Source organism: Orcinus orca, chromosome 2, assembly GCF_937001465.1.
Source record: "Orcinus orca chromosome 2, mOrcOrc1.1, whole genome shotgun sequence".
Lineage (NCBI taxonomy): Eukaryota > Metazoa > Chordata > Mammalia > Artiodactyla > Delphinidae > Orcinus > Orcinus orca.
In genome coordinates, this window is record NC_064560.1 from 62,709,434 (window position 1) to 62,729,877 (window position 20,444).

Genomic DNA, 20,444 nt, shown 5'->3' on the forward strand with positions numbered 1-20,444 from the left:
AATACACAAAGCAAAAACTAACAGAACTGAAGGGTGAAATAGACAATTCAACAATAGTTGGAGACTTCAACACGCCACTTCCAATAATCAACAGAACAACAATTAGAAGATCAACAAGGAAATAGACTTGAACACACCAGATCTAACAAACATCTATATAGAACACTACACACAACAGAAGACACATTCTTCACAAGTGCACATGGAGCATTCTCCAGGATAAACCACACATTAGGCCATAAAAAAATTCTCAATAAATTTAAAAGGATTATAATCATATCATTTATGTTCTGTGACCACAGTGGAATGAAACTAGAAATCAATAACAGAAGGAATCTGGAAAATTCACAAATATGTGGAAATTAACATAATCTTAAATACCAATGGGTCAAAGAAGAAAGCACAGAGAAATTAGAAAAATACCTTGAGATGAATGAAAACAAAAACACAATATTCCAAAAGCTATTGGATACAGCTAAAGTAGTGCTTAGAACGAAATCTATAGTTGTAAATACCTATATTAAAAAATAAGATCTCAAATCAATAACCCAATCTTCCACCATAAGAAATTATAAAAAGAGGAAACTAAACTCAAAGCAAGTGAAAAGAATATAAAAGTAAAATCAGACATAAATAAAAGAGAATAGAAGAATAGAGAAAAATCAAGAAAACCAAAGCTTATTCTTTGAAAAGATCAACAAAATTGAAAAATCTTCAGACTGACCAAGAAAAAAAGGGAGAAGAATCAAATTACTAAAATCAGGAATGAAAGAGGGGCATTACTACCAATCTTACAGAAATAAAAAGAATAAGGTAATACAATGAATAACTGTATACCAATTAATTACAAAACTTATATGAAATGGATAAATTGTTATAAAGACACAAAGTATCAAAGCTAACTAAAAAAGACAATAGAAAACCACAACAGACCTATAAATAAAGAGACTGAATTAGCAATCAAAACTCTTCTACAAAGAAAAGCCCAAAACCAGATGGCTTCCTTGGTGAATTCACGAAACATATAAAGAATTAACTGCAACCCTTCACAAACTCTTCGAAAAAAAAGAAGAGGAGGAAGCATTTCCCAACTCATTCTACAAGGCCACTATTATCTTCATACCTAAACCAGACAAAGACATCCTAAGAAAACTATGAACAGTACCCCTTGTGACTACAGATGCAAAAATCCTCAACAAAATACTAGCAAGCTGAACCCAGCAACATTTTAAAAAGGATTATACTCTATAACCAAATTGGATTTAACCCAAGAATACAAGAGTGGTTCAATGTATGAAAATCAATATAATATACCATAGAAATAGAGTAAAGGATAAAAACCACATGATCACCTCAGTAGACACAGAAAAAGCATTTGAAAATTCCAATACCTTTTCATGATAAAAAACACTCAACAAACTAAGAATAGAAGGGAACTTCCTTAACCTGATAAAGGGCATCCATGAAAAACCCACAGCTAACATCACACTCAATAATATAAAACTGAAAGATTTCCCTGAGATCAGGAACAAGAGAAGGATGTTTACTCTCACCAATTCTATTCTACTGAAGGTTCCAACTGGGGTAATTAGGTAAGAAAATAACAAAAGGCATCTAGATTGAAATAGAAATAAAGTATCTATTCACAGTTGACATAATCTTGTTTATAAGGAATCCACAAAGAAGAAACTACTAGCGCTAATAAACAAGTACAGGAAGGTAGCAAGATATGAGATCAATATACAAAAGTCTATTGCATTTCTATACACTAGCAATGAACACTGAGAACATTAAATTAAGAAAACAATCCCATTTACAATCACACCAAAAAGAATAAAATACTCAGGAATAAATTAATAAAAGTAGTGTAAGACTTGTACTCTGAAAAGTACAAAATACTGTTGAAAGAAATGAAAGAGGACCTAAGCAAATGGAAAGATATTCCATGTTCATTAATGGAAGACATATTAAGATAGCAATACTTTTCAAATTCATATATAGAGTCAACAAAATCACTACCAAAACCCCAGCTTCCATTCTTGCAGAAATTGACAAGCTAATCTTGTCATATGGAAACTCAAGGAACCCAGAATATCCAAACTAATCCTAAAAAAAGAAAAAAAGTTAGAGGACTCACACTTCCTAATTTTAAAGCTTACTACAAAGCTATTCTAATCAGGACAGTGTGGTACTGACATAAGGAGAGACACCCAGATCAACAGAATACAACTGTGAGTCCAAAAAGAAATCATCACATTTATGGGCAATTGATTTTCAATAAGGGTGCTATTGAAAATGGGGAAAGATGAACCTGGACTCCTACCTCACACCATATACAAAAATTAACTAAAAATGGATCTAAATTTAAAAGCTAAAGCTATAAAACTTTGAAAAGAAAACACAGGTATAAATCTTTGTGACTTTGGATTAAGCAATGACTTCTTAGATATAAAACTAAAAGCGCAAGCTACAAAAAAATTAAGTATTAGGCATTAAAATTTTGTGCATCAAAGGATACCATCAAAAAAGTGCAAAGACAACCAGAATGGGAGAAAAATTTTGTGAATCATATATCTAATAAGGGACTTGTATCCAGAATATTTAAAGTAATATTAGAACTCAGTAATAAAAAGACAACCCAATTTTTAAAAGGTCAAAGGATTTCAATAGACATTTCTCCAAAGAAGATATACAAATGGCCAGTAAGCACAAGAAAAGATACGCAACATCATTAGCCATCAGGGAAATGAAAATCAAACCCACAGTGAGATACCACTTCACACTCACGAGAATGGCTAGAATGAAAAAGGCAATAACAAGTGTTGACAGAGGATGTGGGAAATGGGCATCCTTATTTCAGTACCGGTGGGAATGTAAAATGATGTAGCAGCTTTGGAAAACAGTTTGGCAGTCCCCAAACAGTTAAACATGGAGTTACCGTATGATCCAGCAATTCTACTCTTATTTACTAAAGAGAAATGAAAATATGTCTACACAAAAACTTGTAGCAGTATTCATAATTGCTCAAAAGTGTAGACAACCTAATTGTCCACCAACTCATGAATGGACAAGTATGATATATTCATAAAATGGAATATTATTCACCAATAAAAAGGAATGAAATACTGATACAGGCTACAACATGGATGAATCTTAGTAACCTTATGGTAAGTGAAAGCCAGTCACAAAGGACCACATATTGTATGATTCCACTTATATGAAATATCCAGAATAGGCAAACCTATAGACAGAAAGTAGATGAGTGGTTTCTTAGGGCTGGCGCGGAACAGAAGTTTAGGGAAGCAACAGCTAAGGGATGCAAAGTTTCTTTTAGGGGTAATAAAAATTCTTGAAATTGTGGTGATAGGTGTGCAACTCTGTGAATATACTAAAAGCCACTGAAATGCATTATTTTAAGTGGTGAATTGTACAATGTCAATTATATCTCAACAAAAAATGTACACTTTAAAAGGGTGAATTTTTTTTTTTTTTTTTTTTTTAGTATGCGGGCCTCTCACTGCTGTGGCCTCTCCCACTGCGGAGCACAGGCTCCGGACGCGCAGGCTCAGCGGCCATGGCTCACGGGCCCAGCCGCTCCGCGGCATGTGGGATCTTCCCGGACCAGGGCACGAACCCGTGTCCCCTGCATTGGCAGGCGGACTCTCAACCACTGCGCCACCAGGGAAGCCCTAAAAGGGTGACTTTTTTAGTATGTGGATTATATCTCAATTTTCTAAAATGTCATCATTAGCTAACTACTGGTTTACACCATTGATTTAACAGGATTAAAATGGTTATGAGGTAGTGTCCATATATACTTGGTAATTCATGATACTTTTAAACTAGGATTTCCAAATCTATGTTTTTATATAAGGTAAAAATAAGGTTATTTACAGAAGTGGGAGCCATGATAATCTGTTCCAGGTATGTCTACCCAAGAAAGAAATTACCCTTATTTCTTCCACTTATTCTTATTACTGTCACTTAGCATGTATAGACAGCTGCTTTTGATCTTTCATTATTTCCTTTTCTCTGATATTTCTACAAAACAGTCATTTAGCAAGTTTCCAATTTTTAACCAATTAAAAAATTTTTTACCTCGTAGAGAAATGGAAATAAAAACAAAAATAAACAAATGGGACCTAATGAAACTTAAAAGCTTTTGCACAGCAAAGGAAACCATAAAAAAGACCAAAAGACAACCCTCAGAATGGGAGAAAATATTTGCAAATGAAGCAACTGACAAAGGATTAATCTCCAAAATTTACAAGCAGCTCACGCAGCTCAGTAACAAAAAGACACAACCCAATCCAAAAATGGGCAGAAGACCTAAACAGACATTTCTCCAAAGAAGATATACAGATTGCCAACAAACACATGAAAGAATGCTCAACATCATTAATCATTAGAGAAATGCAAATCAAAACTACAATGAGGTATCACCTCACACTGGTCAGAATGGCCATCATCAAAAAATCTACAAACATGGGGCTTCCCTGGTGGCGCAGTGGTTGAGAGTCCGCCTGCCGATGCAGGGGATGCGGGTTTGTGCCCCGGTCCGGGAGGATCCCACATGCCGCGGAGCGGCTGCGCCTGTGAGCCACGGCCACTGAGCCTGCGCGTCCGGAGCCTGTTGCTCCGCAATGAGAGAGGCCACAACAGTGAGAGGCCCACGTACCACAAAATAAAACAAAACAAAAACAAACAAACAAACAAAATCTACAAACAATAAATGCTGGAGAGGGTGTGGAGAAAAGGGAACACTCTTGCACTGCTGGTGGGAATGTGAATTAGTACAGCCACTATGGAGAACAGTATGGAGGTTCCTTAAAAAACTACAAATAGAACTACCATATGACCCAGCAATCCCACTACTGGGCATATACCCTGAGAAAACCATAATTCAGAAAGAGTTATGTACCAAAATGTTCACTGCAGCTCTATTTACAATAGCCAGGAGATGGAAGCAACCTAAATGTCCATCATTGGATGAATGGGTAAAGATGTGGCACATATATACAATGGAATATTACTCAGCCATAAAAAGAAACGAAATTTGAGTTATTTGTAGTGAGGTGGATGGACCTAGAGTCTGTCATACAGAGTGAAGTAAGTCAGAAAGAGAAAGACAAATACCGTATGCTAACACATATATATGGAATCTAAGAAAAAAAAAGTCACGAAGAATCTAGGGGTAAGACAGGAATAAAGACACAGACCTACTAGAGAATGGACTTGAGGATATGGGGAGGGGGAAGGGTAAGCTGTGACAAAGTGAGAGAGTGGCATGGACATATATACACTACCAAACGTAAAACAGATAGCTAGTGGGAAGCAGCCGCATAGCACAGGGAGATCAGCTCGGTGCTTTGTGGCCACCTAGAGGGGTGGAATAGGGAGGGTGGGAGGGAGGGAGATGCAAGAAGGAAGAGATATGGGAACATATGTATAACTGATTCACTTTGTTAGAAAGCAGAAACTAACACACCATTGTAAAGTAATTATACTCCAATAAAGATGTTAAAAAAAATTTTTTTTTCCATGCATAGGAAGATGTGTTTTTGAACCCTTGCAAGGAGAGACACAATTTACTCGAGGGGGTAAGAAAAATAAACCAAGTTAAAATTACCTGCTAAGAGTGTGAAGCGACTTTTAATTTTTGCTTGTAGAATTTTATTCTACTACAATTTATAAAACAACTATGAGTCACAACCAGCAACAATGTAGAACTGGCCCTTGTTCAAGATATGGAATAAAAATATGCCCCACTGGGAATGAAGAATCTCTACGTAAGTCACCTAAGATACTCCATTTCATTAAAACTCAGAGCACCCTAGCCTCTTTTGTTAAGCACAGATTAACTATTAAACATTGCTGCTCTCTTCACAATTTTTTTTTTTGGCTACACCGCAGGGCCTGCGGAACTTCCCCGACCAGGGATAGAACCCGTGCCGCCTGCAGTGGAAGCACGGAGTCTTAACCGCTGGACCACCAGGGAAGTCCTCTTCTCCACAATTTTAAAAGCACAAATAAATCAAAGCGGATTTTATGACGTGCATCCTTTACAGGCTCCAAAACCAGCAATCCAATCTCAGGTAGCCACTTCAACCCCCTATAGCAAAATTATTTATGTCCACAAGACAGGAGACTGCTGCTTTAGTTGATTCTGTAAAATCCCCAAAACAGAAAAGTCTCAGTCGGGCATCAAACAGTAAGAAAAGTAGCAATATGCACCCAAAGTAAACAAATATACCAATGAATCCAGAGAGATAGAAGTGGCATTATTATTACCTTTGAAGATGGCTCTCAGGAGTGCTCCAGCAGCTTTTCCTTTCACTGCCTGATTCTGAAGGAGATTAGCCAGCTGCAAAGAAAAGAAAAAGCTACAAGTCCCTGGCAACAATTTCCCTACCTGAATGACCTAAACTCCCGGTATGAAAAACACACATCTGTCAAGTTCATATCCTTCAGAGACTCCAGGTATCACAAATAACGTATTTATTTACATATAGCAGGGTAGATCTTAACATGATGCTGGGCTGTCAAGACTGAAATTTATTCATACATTCATTCTAAACGTTTATTAAGTATTTAATCAGCACTAGGTATCAAGCTATGTTCTTGGGAATATACATTCATTCAGCAAATACTCTTTGAACATGTTCTTCTTCCTAGGCATTAGGGATACAAGGATGAACATGATAATCTGACTCAGTTTACAGTAGAGCAGGAGGGAAAAGGACGACAAGAAAAAAAATCAGAAAAAAAATCTGTAACAGAAACAAAAGACTGAGACAATAATTGAGGAAAGGGAAGCAACTTCAGCTAGGGTAGTCAGGGAGAAAGCTTCTCTGAGGTAGGTGACATTTCTATAGAGACTTGGAGGATGAGAAAGAGCTAGTTATGCAAAGGGAGGAAAGAAGAACACTTCAGATAAAGGTATTGTTATGTGCAAAGGCCCTGAGGGAGCAAAGAGTTTGGCATATTGGATGGCCTGAAAAAAAAAAAAAGACCAATTTGACTGAAGAGTAGTAAGAAAAGAGTGGCACAAGATGAATTTGGAGAGATGGGCAAGAACCAGATAATAAGAACCTTGTAGGCCATGATAGGAAGCTTAGATTTTCTCTAAGTGCAACAGAAGTAACTAACGAGAAAAGAGGAGAGTGATATATAGATTTTTTTTTAAAAAAAAATCAGTCTTATTCCTTTTGTAGAAAATAGGTTGTGGGAGGGTTTAAGAGTGAAATAGGGACATCTGTTAGGAGATTGTTATCAGTGATCAAATGAGAGATGATAGTGGCCTACAGCAAGGTAATGGCAGGGGAGATGTCCTGAGTTGAACTGTGTCCCCCTCCAAAATTCGTGTTTAAGCTCTAACCCCCAGCATCTCAGAATGTGATCTTATTTGGAAATAGGGTCATTGTAGGTGTAAATAGTTAAGCTTGAGGTCATATGGGTAGGCCCTAATCCAGTATGACTAATGTCCTTAGAAAAAGGGGAAATTTGGACAGAAACACATACACAGCGAGAATGCCATGTGAAAGTGAAGGCAGAGACCATGGGTGACACAAGGCAAGGAATGCTAAAGATTGTCAGCAAACCACCAGAAGCTAGGCAAGACGCACGGAACAGATGATCACAGCCCTCAGCAGGAACCAACAATGCCAACACCGTCATCCTGGACTTCTAGTTCCTAGAACTTTAAAAATAACTGTCTATTGTTTAAGGTACTCAGTTTGTAGTACTTTGTAAGACGAAGAAAAGTACAGATGGCCCCGAACTTATAACAGTTCAACTTACAATTTTTCAACTTTACAATGGGGCAAAAGTGGTAGGCATTCAGTAGATACTGTATTTCGAATTTTTATCTTTTCCTGGGCTAGCAATCAGCTGCAGGATCACAAGGATAAACAACTGATACACCATTCTGTACCCACGCAACCATTCTGTTTTTCACTTTCAGTACAGTATTCAATAAATTACATGAGATATTCAACACTTTATTGTAAAATGGGCTTTGTGTTAGATGATTTTGCCCAACTGTAGGCTAATGTAAGCATTCTTGGCACGTTTAAGGTAAGGCTAGGCTAAGCTAGGATGTTTGGTAGGTTAGGTGTATTAAATGCATTTCCAACTTAGAATATTTTCAACTTAAAATGGGTTTATTGGGATGTAACCCCATCAAAATTTGGGGAAGATCCGTAGACTGAAGATATATTTGAGAGCTTGATCAGTAGGACTTCGCTATGGTCTGAATGTTTATGTCCCCCCAAAATTCACACGTTAGAATCCTAATACCCAATGTTATGGTATTTGGAGGTGGGACCTTTGGGAGGTGATTAGGTATGAGGGTGGAACTCCCATGAATGGGATTAGTGCTCTTGTAAGAGATCCCACAGAGCCCCCAGGCTGCTTCTACCATATGAGGGTATAATGCGAAGTCTGCAACCCAGAAGAGGGCCCTCACTCGACCACACTGGCACCATCATCTAGGATTTCCAGTCTCCAGAACTATGAGAAATAAATGTTTGTTGTTATAAGTCACCCAGTCTACCGTATTTTGTTACAGCAGCCTGAATGGACTAAGACAGACTTCCTCATGCTTTAGACGTGAAATGGGTGTGGTGATGAAGGAAAAGAAGAAATCAAGGAGGACTCAAATTTCTGGCTTAAGCAACTAACTGGGTAGATGGTGGCACCATTTACAGATATGGTGAAAATTTCGGATTAAGCAAGCATCTAAATCATCCAGAGGGCTTGTTAAAACAGAGAACTCCACGTGCAGTTTTTGATTCAGCAGATCAGATGTGGTGCTCAGAACTGTTACTCTTAAGATATCCAAGTGGAGATGTCAAATCGATAACTGAATATGCCAAAGCGGAGCTCAGTGAGAACATGTAAGATCATCCAGGGAGAAAATGTAAAGAAAAAAGAGACACCAACAGAGAGGGATAGGTGGAAACTCTATTATTTTTACAACTTTTCTGTAAGTCTAAAATCAACTCAAAACAAAGAGTTAAAAAATTCTTCCTGGATTTAGCATCCACTGATGCTTCCTGCCTGATCCAATCTTTATCATGATGGTTGCCAAATGATGATTTTCTAACGCTGTGGTAAGCAAGAGCCCTCCTCATCATTTATTATGAATACAGACTCACAAATTTCTATATTTTTCAGTGGTTTATAATTCATAACTGAACTTGACTATTTCAATGTTCAAATTTGACCAACGGAAGCCCCTTCAAGCTGTCTTTATCAGGTTTGGGGTATCAATGTTATACTTTATAAAAAGCACTTGGAAGTTTTCCTTATATATGCACATTTTTCATTATGTATTATATATACTCTAAAACAATTTATGTGGCATTGGGACTATCTCTTACCTCTGATCTCTAAAGATTTGGTAGACGTTTCCTATGAAACTTCTGGACCTGGTATTTTTGTGTCAAGTAATTGCTTGATAACTCTGTTTTTCTTTTATAGAAATTGATCTGGTTAAGCTTTCCATCTCAAATTGGGTCAATTTAATTAAACTGTATGTTCCTAAGAAATTATCCATTGCATCTACATTTTCAAATTTATTTGTAGTACATATATAGAGTAGTCTCTTAGTAATTTTTGAGATTTTTCTCTATATGAATAGTTATTTCCCCCATGTCATTTCTTATTTAGTATATCTGTGCTTACTCCATTGTTTTCTTGATTAGTTAATAGTTTTGTCTATTTTTCAAAGAACCAGGATTTTTATGTATTAATTTGATCTACTGTTCTCCACTTTATTACCTTCTACTTTTATTCCAGCAGTCCCTTTTAGATTCCTCTATTCTCTCTAAATCTTTGAATGTAAATTTTCCCACTGCTGGATATGTCAGTCTTCCTTGTCATGGACTTGCTTTATGTGTTTTATAATTTTTTACTCTTAAGCACATCTTCTATGGACATTTTTATCAAATGGACTGAATGCATATATTGCTGGAATGCTTATCAAATTTATAGAGGATATAAAATGATGATTAATACAATGGTCAACTCAGGATACAAGAAGAAGATCTTGATGGAGTGAAATCAAATTAATCTAAAAAGATAAGTAACAGATTTAAAATAAAAATTTTAATGTGGGTTCTAAGAACTAACTATTGAAGTTCGGAGATGAAGGAAATTTAGCCTATATGCAAAAATGACTTGGGGTTTTTAGTTGCTTGTAAGAGCAATGAGACAATAATATAATATTGCTGCCAAAAAGTTGACTCTGCATTAATGGAAGAATTAGGGAAATATTAGTGCCCCTCTACTCTAGTGGTAGAACACATGTGGAGCCCTGTGTTCAATTTGAGGTACAAAACTTTTAAAGGTAATGTTAACAAAACAGAAATATTCAGAGGACTGTGTTCATGTTAGCGAAGAAACTTAAAATAGGAAGAGCTGAAGGACCTTTTCTAATATTTATTCAGCGTCTACTGGATGCCTATTGAGGGTCTATTAGATGTTAGATGCATACAGTATCTCATTTCATCCTCACAAAAACCAAGATAGGAATTCTTTTTGTGATAAGCATGAATCAGAGAAGTAATTCATAGCATCTATCATGGGTTTTGTTCTAATTCTTATTTTTTACTTATTTTATAGTATAATGTTAAAGCCTCCTCAAATTCCTTTTGGAAGCAGGTAAGATAAAAATTCTAAGTAAATAAATAAATAGAAAGCAGGTTTCAACCAAATTGTAACTTGTCTATAGGATGATTCAACTCTCAACTCATGCAAAGGCTGTCTTAAAAAGTGCCACAAAAAGCAATTTCTGGATAATTTCAAAGAAAAAAAAAATCAGAGCACATCCCTGTATCAATTCCCAGTTAGCATAAGGTAACAAAGATTAAGATGCACCTAGCTTCAATGACCACAAAAACTAGCACATAAAAAGTTCCTTAAAAACATAACACTCGGGGCTTCCCTGGTGGCGCAGTGGTTAAGAATCTGCCTGCCAATGCAGGGGACATGGGTTTGATCCCTGGTCCAGGAAGATCCCACATGCTGTGGAGCAACTAAGTCCATGCGCCACAACTACTGAGCCTGTGCTCTAGAGCCTGTGAGCCACAGCTACCGAGCCCACGCGCCTAAAGCCCGTGCTCCGCAACAAGAGAAGCCACTGCAATGAGAAGCCCGTGCACCGAAACAAAGAGTAGCCCCCCAGGGCTTCCCTGGTGGCGCAGTGGTTGAGAGTCCGCCTGCCGACAGTTCGTGCCCCGGTCCGGGAAGATCCCACGTGCCGCAGAGCAGCTAGGCCCGTGAGCCATGGCCGCTGGGCCTGTGCGTCCGGAGCCTGTGCTCCGCAACGGGAGAGGCCACAACAGTGAGAGGCCCGCGTACCGCAAAACAAAACAAAACAAAACAAAAAAGAATAGCCCCTGCTCACCGCAGCTAGAGAAAGCCCACACGCAGCAATGAAGACCCAATGCAGCCAAAAATAAATAGATATAACATTAAAGAAATTTAAAAAACAATAATAATACTCAAAGTCTTAATTTGTCTATACATATATACTAATGTTTAAGGTTAATTTTAAGGAGGGATTATTTTCCATGTAGGGATCTGAATAAGCTGAGATCATTTACAATGGAATAAGGAGAAGTATATCAGGAGAGAAAGATTAGAAAGCCTAACATAGAAGGTAATTATTGTCCCATTTTATAATCATATACTTATAGTGAAGACACAATGTAAATTGGTTGTTTTTCACTTTTCCTAATAATTTCAAAATATCTTACTACTTATGAACTTCTTTAGGGAAAAATATAAATGAAGCATCAACAGGCAAATCTAATGTCTCACATCAATAACTACAGTCTGGATATTGCTTTCAAATAGGATTGTTCTAAGAACTAAAAAGTGTACTAATTTGCTTATACAGTTGCATAAATGTCATTTAAATATTATACAGTTGTAGGGATTTCCCTGGTGGTCCAGCAGTTAAGACTTCACGCTTCCACTTCAGGGGACATCGGTTTGATCCCTGGTCAGGGAACTAAGATCCTGCATGCTGCACGTTGCAGCAATCGATCAATAAACAAACAAACAAATACAGTTGTATAAATGTACACAAATGCCCTTAAATTGTGCATATCTCTTCCTCTCTCCCATTTCTTTGTATCTATGAGTTGTTACCAAATAAATCCTTGATCCTAAGGAGAGTGGGGGATAGATGAAGTGGCAGAATTAATTTTTCTAACATGTCCCTTGAATTTGTTATCATGCTTGACATTTGCTTTTGGCAGAACATCCTTCCTAATACTCACATCATCTTCTTTCAGGGTTTGAAGAAATTTTTGCAGTCTGTCTGCTGTTTTTTCTGCTGCTAGAGATAAAATTTTCTGGTCCATTGTTGCACATATCAAGAAACTGGAAAGGGAAAATGTCAGAGCTGGATCAAACTTCCAGAAGGAAACAAGTTTGATTTTTTTTCCCTTCTCTACCTGTTAACTGAGTATTTCATACATATTATAGACTACGTACACAGTGGGTACTCAACAGGCTAAGGATTACCAACTAGTATGAGTAGGTGATTCTTATCCAAACCAAAATAATCTTGAGAATTCCCTGGAATTTCCTTATTAGAAAGTTGTAGTCTAATCAAGTGGTTTCCTAATTCCAAGCCACATTTTTATTATTTTTTTAAGCATCTACCCAGTATGCTGCCCAGAACAAAGCTATCATTTAACAGTATAGCAAATATATAATAAATTATTATTGACACATACACAAGAATATTATAACATATAATAAAGTAACACTTGATAAATGAATAAATCAACAGCACTGTAAATACATTTATACCAATTAAATGGTGTAAAAACAAATGAGAAGTTAACAAGGCTAAGAAATAAATGTGTGCTCAAACATCAAGAAGCCTTCCCAGCAGAGGAAAGCTTAAACTGGAACTTAAAGATTAAATTTAGACAGTCAAGATAACCACATGGTATACATTATTGGGAAGGAGAGTATCATGAACAAAGGCATTCATAAGAGAATCTGAAAAATTTATTTGGGGAAAATGAGTAGTAGAGGGTTCAAGTAGGGGAGTAGTGAGTAGGAAAGCTACAAAGAAAGGGTGGGACTAAACTGCACAAGCTCTTAAAAGCCAGGTTAAGGAATTCAGATTTTATTCTGTAAATAATAGATGGCAACAAAAATTTCTGTAGTAAAAGATAATCTGACAAGATTGATACAGTGTTTGAGGAAACTGAATCTGGCATCAATGTGCAGATTAAAGCAGGGAGGGAGTAAGGAGGAAGAACAGAGGCTAAGAGGCTACTGGGGGCTATTTTAGTGGTAGTGACAAAGGCCTGTCTTAGGGTGGTGACTCTGGGGAGTAGAAAGGAAAGGGTGAAATGGAAGCACATTAGACAGACAGGAGTTAGTGTGTAGCTATGGGAGTATTATGGGAAGGGGGAAATGCACACTGATGGAAAGAAGACCTGCTCCTCCTCCTGCATTTCTTCGTGTTTCCAATCTCCATAAATTGTACCATCATCCACTCAGCTGCTGAAACCAAAAACCTGCAACATTCTTAACCACTTCACCTTCATCCTCCACATCCACTACCAAGTCCTGATGATGTTACCCCCCTAAAACATCTCTCAAGTCTACTTCTCTCTGAGATCCACTACCTCCACATTACTCCAAAGGCACCATCATCTCTCACCTGAACTACTGCATAGTTTCCTAACTTGTCCCCCACACAGCAGCTAAAATAATGTTTTTGAAACACAAACCAGATTATGTGACTTATCCTCCCTCAATCTCCATCCTTAACTTAAAACTCTTCAGTGGCTTTCCATTATTCTCGTATCAGTCCAAAATCCTGAATTCAGGATAAAAAGGTCTGGTCCATGCTAACTCCCCTTCCTCACTCTATTCTCCAGGCACACTGAATTGTTTTCAGTCCTTCAAACCCCCAAGTTCCTCTCGCCACAGACCCTTACACATGATTTTCTGTCTGAACTTATACAAATACCCCTCCTTTCATCTGCTGCTTGCCAATCTTTTATTGTTAATTCCTACAAATTCTTCAGATCTCAGCTCAATCCACACTTCCTTAGAAGTTCAGTCTAGATTAAACACTCCCCTATTACATTCTTTCAAGGCAACTGTAATCTCTCTCACCATCACCATACTTTTAACATTACATTTGTAATTATTAGCTTAAGAACTACACCTCCCACTCCACTTCAAACTCCAGGAGTGCAGGGGAACCTGTCTGGTTTTGTTTAACACTGAACCTCCAGTACTTAGCACAGTATCTAGCTCATAAAAGGTGCCCAATAAATATCTGCTGAACAAATGAATGACTGAATCCCTACAATGGGCAAGACCCTGGGCCCAGCACTTTACACTCATTAATTTGATCCTCACACCAACCTTATGAGGTCTGTGTTATTACTCCCAATTTAGATAAAGATCTTTTGGGATTCAGAGAGATTAAGGAATTTCCCCAAATCCCCAAAGTTAGAAGGCTAGTAAGGGTAGAAGCAGAACTGAAATCCGAGTCTGTCCAGCTCCGGACCCCAAATCCCATGCTTTTACCTGCTACCCTCTGTTAGGGGCTGGGTGGCAGTAGAGGATGCAAACAAGGTATACCGACTAAAAGAGACGTCCAGCCCTAAGGGGAAGATGCTGAACTCTCTTTCTATTTCAGCAGGTACATTTGCTAAATTCTTCCTAAAACCAGAGATGAGTAACAGATAGGTGGCTGCAGATTCTTTGTCAAGAGGCCCTGAGGTTAGTGACTCACCACAGAAGTGAAACGCCGCGGGTCTTGCGCCGGGACTCCTCAGAGAGCAAGATGTAAACACAAATAGGGAAACTATAAAATGAGGCAGCTGGTGATGTGCGCTGTGACCGAGCTAAAAAGGCGAAACAGGTTTAGAGAAATTTCTCAGACGTAGGAGCTAAGCGCTGATGGAGAGGAAGAATTTAACAGGAGGGCCGAGAGTGTAGCACGCCCGGGGAGCAGGGAGGGCCCACCAACGCGGAGGGAGACGGCAGGGCACATCGACCCTTCCAAGCCAAGGAAAACGCCAGAACGTCACAATGGAAGTGGGGTCCTCCTGTCCTCCCAGACCCGCTACCTCCCCGGGGCTGAGTCCCACCGCCCCTGCAACGCGCGAAGCCCCTCCAGACGGTCACCTCAGCCTCACCTCCTCCAAAAGCTTCCAAAAAGTCCGCTCAACCCAACGCCGCCAAACTTCCGTTACCAGGCGCAGCGGCTCCCGCCTCCCGCGGCTCACTTCCGCCGCCCGGGAGCACGCGCATGGGGCGTACCATTAAGGCAGAAGGGAGGGGGAAACTCCTAGGACGATCCCACTCACTGTGGGGGGGGGCAGCCTTAGAACTCCAATTCGGGACCGCAGAGTGAGCCAGGGCAGTGTGGCCTGGGTGTGGCCACCACGGTGCCTTGACCAGTTAAGGCCTTCTTGTGTACTCTTGGGGAAAGGGTCAGTGAGAAAGGGGATGAATCTAGTGATAGCTGTAGAGGTCTTTGCATTGGAAGTGCCTGGAAGGCTCAGGAAGGTGTTCTACTCCTTGTGCCAGTGGAGGTGTAACTCCTGTAAAGGAAAAAAGGGTTGCCTGCCATTCCATTTCTATAGGGATCAAGGCTGTAGCAACTGCAGTCGTTGGCCTCAGTGTGCCTGAGGGGAGCTCAGGGTGGAGAAAAACAGGAAACATTTTGTGCTTTGGATGTAAGGATCCTTGGATAGTTAAGATGCATATCTAAGGAAAAGTTTCAATGAACCCAGATTCTTGCATCTTCCCATACATAGGAAAGCACTTAAGTCATTAACTTGAAATATCTGTTTTTTGTGATCAGTAATCTTGATCTTTGATTACATGGATCTCCCCCCCACAAAAAAAACCCCGAAAACTCATATATATCCTGGCTCCTCCCTTAACTCTTCAGAGCAGGTCCTCAAAGCTATCTCAGAGGCTGTCTCCTGGGCTATAGTCCTCAGTAAGGTACCTGGATAAAACTTAACTCACAACTTTTAGGTTATGCACTTTTCTTTCAGTCGACAGCCCTAAAATGTAAGCCTCATGTGGCCAGGGGGCTTATTGCATACAAAATCTCAGCATTTAGCACAAAGCCTGGCAAAGCAGTAAATGCTCAGTAAATATTTCTTAAATGAACAACTGATAGTAGAGCAAAGAGAAATGGAGGAGAGGTTCGAGAACCTGTACTACGTTGAACGGGCAGCTTGTGCAAAGGGCCTGACAGCAACAAGCAATCCAGCGTCTGGCTGGTTCGGGAGGTGCAGGTGCTTCGGGTGGGGGTGGGAAAGCAGGGGCTTGTTAATCTTTTTCACATCAGGAGCAAGTGGGGAACAGCTGAAGTGGAAGGGCGTGATTGTATTCACTTTGTAGAACAATATTTCTGACAGGTGAGTGCTGCAGAGGTTATTTAAAAGAGATGGTGGGGATTTCCCTGGTGGTGCAGTGGTTAAGAATCCGCCTGACAATGCAGGGGACACGGGTTCGATCCCTGGTGCAGGAAGATCCCACATGCTGCGGGGCAACTCAACTCATGCACCACAGCTACTGAGCCTGCACTCTAGAGCCTGCAATCCACAACTACCGAAGCCCGTGTGCCCTAGAGCCCCGTGCCACAACTATTGAGCCCGTGTGCTGCAACTACTGAAGCCCACGCACCTAGAGCCTGTGCTCCACAATAAGAGAAGCCCCCACAACAAAAAGTAGCCCCCGCTCGCTGCAACTAGAGAAAGCCCATGCACAGCAATGAAGACCCAATGCAGCCAAAAAAAAAAAGATGATGGAGGTGAGGAAAGTTGAAGGCAAGACCCCTTAGGAGGCTTTAAGTTGTCCTGGACATAGGTGGTGGTGGCCCAACCTTGGGGAGAGGTGGGAGGGGTTTGAGGAATATTCAGGTTTGAGTGACTGGGTGCACCCTGGTGATACTGCCAGTTGACTGACACACAGGGAAGGATGAAAGTTTGAGTTGATGATGAAGCCTTCAGATTTGGACTTGCCAAATGTGAGACCATGGGATGGCATGTGAAGGAATGCTAAGATCAGGGGGCATTCAGTCTGGAGCCTGTCTCCCAGTTCCCAGGGGTAGGATGGATCTATTTGGCCAGTTCTGGAAGAAACATAGCGGCTGGAAGAGAATGATGCCTCTCAGGTGCCTAGGTCTGCTACTTGTTTATGACGCTTCTTTTTTTAAAATAAATTTATTTATTTATTTATTTTGGGTTGTGCTGGGTCTTCGTTGCTGCACACAGGCCCCTCCAGCTGCAGCAAGTGGAGGCCACTCCTCCTCTCACTGCGGTGGCCTACCCCGTTGCAGAGCACAGACTCTAGGATTGCGGGCCTCAGCAGCTGTGGCATGCAGGCTCAGTAGTTGTGGTTCACAGGCTCTAGAGCACAGTCTCAGTAGTTGCGGCACACGGGCCCAGCTGCTCCACGGCATGAGGGATCCTCCCAGACCAGGGCTCGAACCCGCGTTCCCTGCACTGGCAGGCAGACTCCCAACCACTGTGCCACCAGGGAAGCCTATGACACTACTTAAGTACTTTTTACTTCTACCACGTTTCTGGCCCAATATTAAGCTGTGATATTTGGCTAAAACACAGCAGCGGGGTTGGAAGATTATTCCTGAGAGGAATCCTTTAGCTTGCCAAGGAATCAGATGACTTTACCTCATCTTCTCCCCACAAAACCACCCTTCCAGGCTGCTTCTGGGACTGAGCCAGGCAGCCATGAATTTGTGTAGCTCAAAAGGGCTCATTTGCCTTTTTGAACTTCCATTTTTGCATCCCAGGTGCACTTATTGCATTGCCTGTGTGAGCATCTACCCACTGGCATTGACAATTGCGGCAGGGGGTCTTGCCTCCCCTTGTTGCATGAATGTATCATCTGTATTTTCCATTAGTGCTAATGGGTGTTACATATGCAAAGGAAGAGAACAGACTTAGATTCACAACAATGTTTTTCACACTGGTGCAAGCTTCCTTACTAAGCAGCAAATCTTACCAATCTGCTTCAACTGACTAGACTCCATACACTGGTCAGCTAGTGATACACTGATTCTAGAAAACACAGCCAGTTAAAAACAGGTTTACAACACTGGAATCAAATGTTCTTCAGACCTTGTCAGTAGCTCATGTTTGGATAATAATATTATAGCTACTGGTATTTGCAGGAGTCCAGAGAAAAGTACAAATGGAGGCCCCCTATCATTCCCCACTCCATCCTGCAGTGTGAGGGGCTGCATATGCCTGCATGTGGACACCCAGCCTGAAAATCCACACCATGTCTCTCCTCTAAAGCTGCCCTTGGCTACCCTTGACTATGCTGTGCACACTAGCAGGTCCACTCTGGGGAGGGTGGACTTAGGAAGGAGCCTGTATAGGCCGAGGAACTGAGCTTGGGGATGTTTGGGAAGGTACCCCAAGCATGGTCTAAAGGAGGGCACATGGGCTTCAGTGCGTTCACACTCCAAGTTTCTTGGACTCCTCATCATCTAGGAAGGGAGCTATTGAGGCACCCACCCAGTTCAAGCACTCCAGTTGCCTGGGTTTAAGGGCGGCATTGCTTGAGAGAATAATCAAGGTAGCATGTATAAGGAGCCTAGTGTTTAGGAGCACTTAATCGTGTAGTTCTGGTGATCCGTGTTGATGTTACTATTGCAAAAAGATTACAAGTCACTGAAGTTTCAGATGTTTAGTATTTTTTACCAATAAAGTATCTTTTGAATTAAAAAAAATAGTTTCAGCTCCCTCCGGCAATCCCACTTCAGAGTGTGTATACAAAAGAATTGAAATCAGGATCTTAATCAGATATCTGTACACCCATATTCAGGGAAGCATTATTCATAATAGTGAAAAGGTGGAGACAACCCAAACATCCATGGGCAGACGAACGGATAAACAGAATGTGGTGTATCCATACAGTGGAATACTATTCAGCCTTAAAAAGGAATGAAATCCCTTCACGTGCTACAACATAGATGATACCGAAGGACATTATGTTAAGGGAAATAAGCCAGTCACAAAAAGACAAATACTGTATGATTCCACTCACATGAGGTATCTAAAGGATTCAAACTCCAAGAAACAAAAAGTAGAATGGTGGTTGCCAGGGGCTGGGGAGAAGGTGAATTGGGGAGCTCTTGTTTAATAGGTATAGAGTTTCAGTTTTGTAAGATGAAAAAGTTCTGGATATCTGTTTCTCAATGATGTGAATGTACGTAATGCTACTGAAGTGTATACTTAGAAATGATTAAGATTAAAAAAAAGATCCTACTACGTGGGCAGGTCACAGGATTGTTAAGAAGAACCATCTGACTCCATCCTGAAGAAATTCCGACTTAGTAGGGTTTAAGGTAGAGGTTTAACAGCTCACCATTTGTAATCCCAGGGTCTGGAAAAGTGGCACACAGTGGGTGCTTCAGATATTTGTTAAATGGGTGCAAAATTATGAACACATCCTTAGAAAAATAGGTTTTTAAATTATTTCAATGAAATGTTAAATTTCAAAATGAAAATTTTGACTTAAAACTACATTACTGCTTTTGAAACTTCCTGTGAATCGGCAGTCATTTGAAGATTAAAAGTTCAAAACAACAAAAACAACAACAACAAACAAACAAAAAGTTTAGTTCCATTACCCTGCTCCGTCTCTTGTTTCTCAGAGGCCTGCCTGGAAGACAGAAAGAGGACTTGGGAAAGGGGAAACAGGGTGGAAAGTAATCCTTAAAAACTGGCCCCTTGGGGACTTCACTGGTGGCGCTGTGGTTAAGAATCCACCTGCCAATGCAGGGGACATGGGTTCGATCCCTTGTCAGCAAAGATCCCACATGCCGCAGAGCAACTAAGCCCTTGTGCCACAACTACTGAGCCTGCAGACCACAACTACTGAGCCCGCATGCCACAACTACTGAGCCCATGCACCACAACTACTGAAGCCTGTGCACCTAGAGCCCATGCTCTGCAATGAGAGGCCACCTCAATGTGAAGCACACGCTCTGCAATGAAGAGTAGTTCCCGCTCACCACAACTAGAGAAAGCCCATGCGCAGCAATGAAGACCCAAAGCAGCCAAAAAAACCCCCAAAAAACTGGTCCCTTAAAACTGGTGATATTTGATTCAGGCTTATGGACTATTCAATTGTATTATAACAATGTTCATTTCCTCATTTGGATATTCATACTGTGGTTAATTAAGAGAATGTTTTGTTTTTAGGAAATACATCCTGAAGTATTTAGGAGAAGAGGGGCATCATGTCTGCAACTTACACTAAAATGGTTTAGAAAAAAAATATGGTATGTATATATTGACAGAGAATTGTAAAGCAAATGTGATAAAATGTTAACTTCTAGGTGAAGGGCATATGGGAAGTTTTTGTACTATTTTTGTGACCTGTAATTCTGAAATTAT

At 40.2% G+C, this 20,444-nt stretch overlaps 1 protein-coding gene across 5 annotated transcripts in view; it reads right to left on the reverse strand.

The window, feature by feature from the left end:
- FANCI (FA complementation group I) overlaps window positions 1–15,295 on the reverse strand; it is a 76,560-nt gene extending 61,265 nt beyond the window's left edge. Inside the window, exons 1-4 of one of the 5 annotated variants that reach the window (XM_033402837.2) lie at window positions 15,192–15,295; window positions 14,786–14,897; window positions 12,291–12,393; window positions 6,292–6,364 (exon numbers count right to left, since the gene is read on the reverse strand). In XM_033402837.2, the coding sequence (XP_033258728.1) occupies window positions 6,292–6,364; window positions 12,291–12,374 (157 nt within the window). In that variant the 5' untranslated portion in view covers window positions 12,375–12,393; window positions 14,786–14,897; window positions 15,192–15,295. Of the gene's footprint in view, window positions 1–6,291; window positions 6,365–12,290; window positions 12,394–14,785; window positions 14,898–15,191 lie in introns of those variants that run through there. The other 4 variants (XM_049705418.1, XM_033402838.2, XM_033402836.2 and 1 more) reach the window with 4 other exon arrangements.
- Window positions 15,296–20,444: the final 5,149 nt, after the last annotated feature.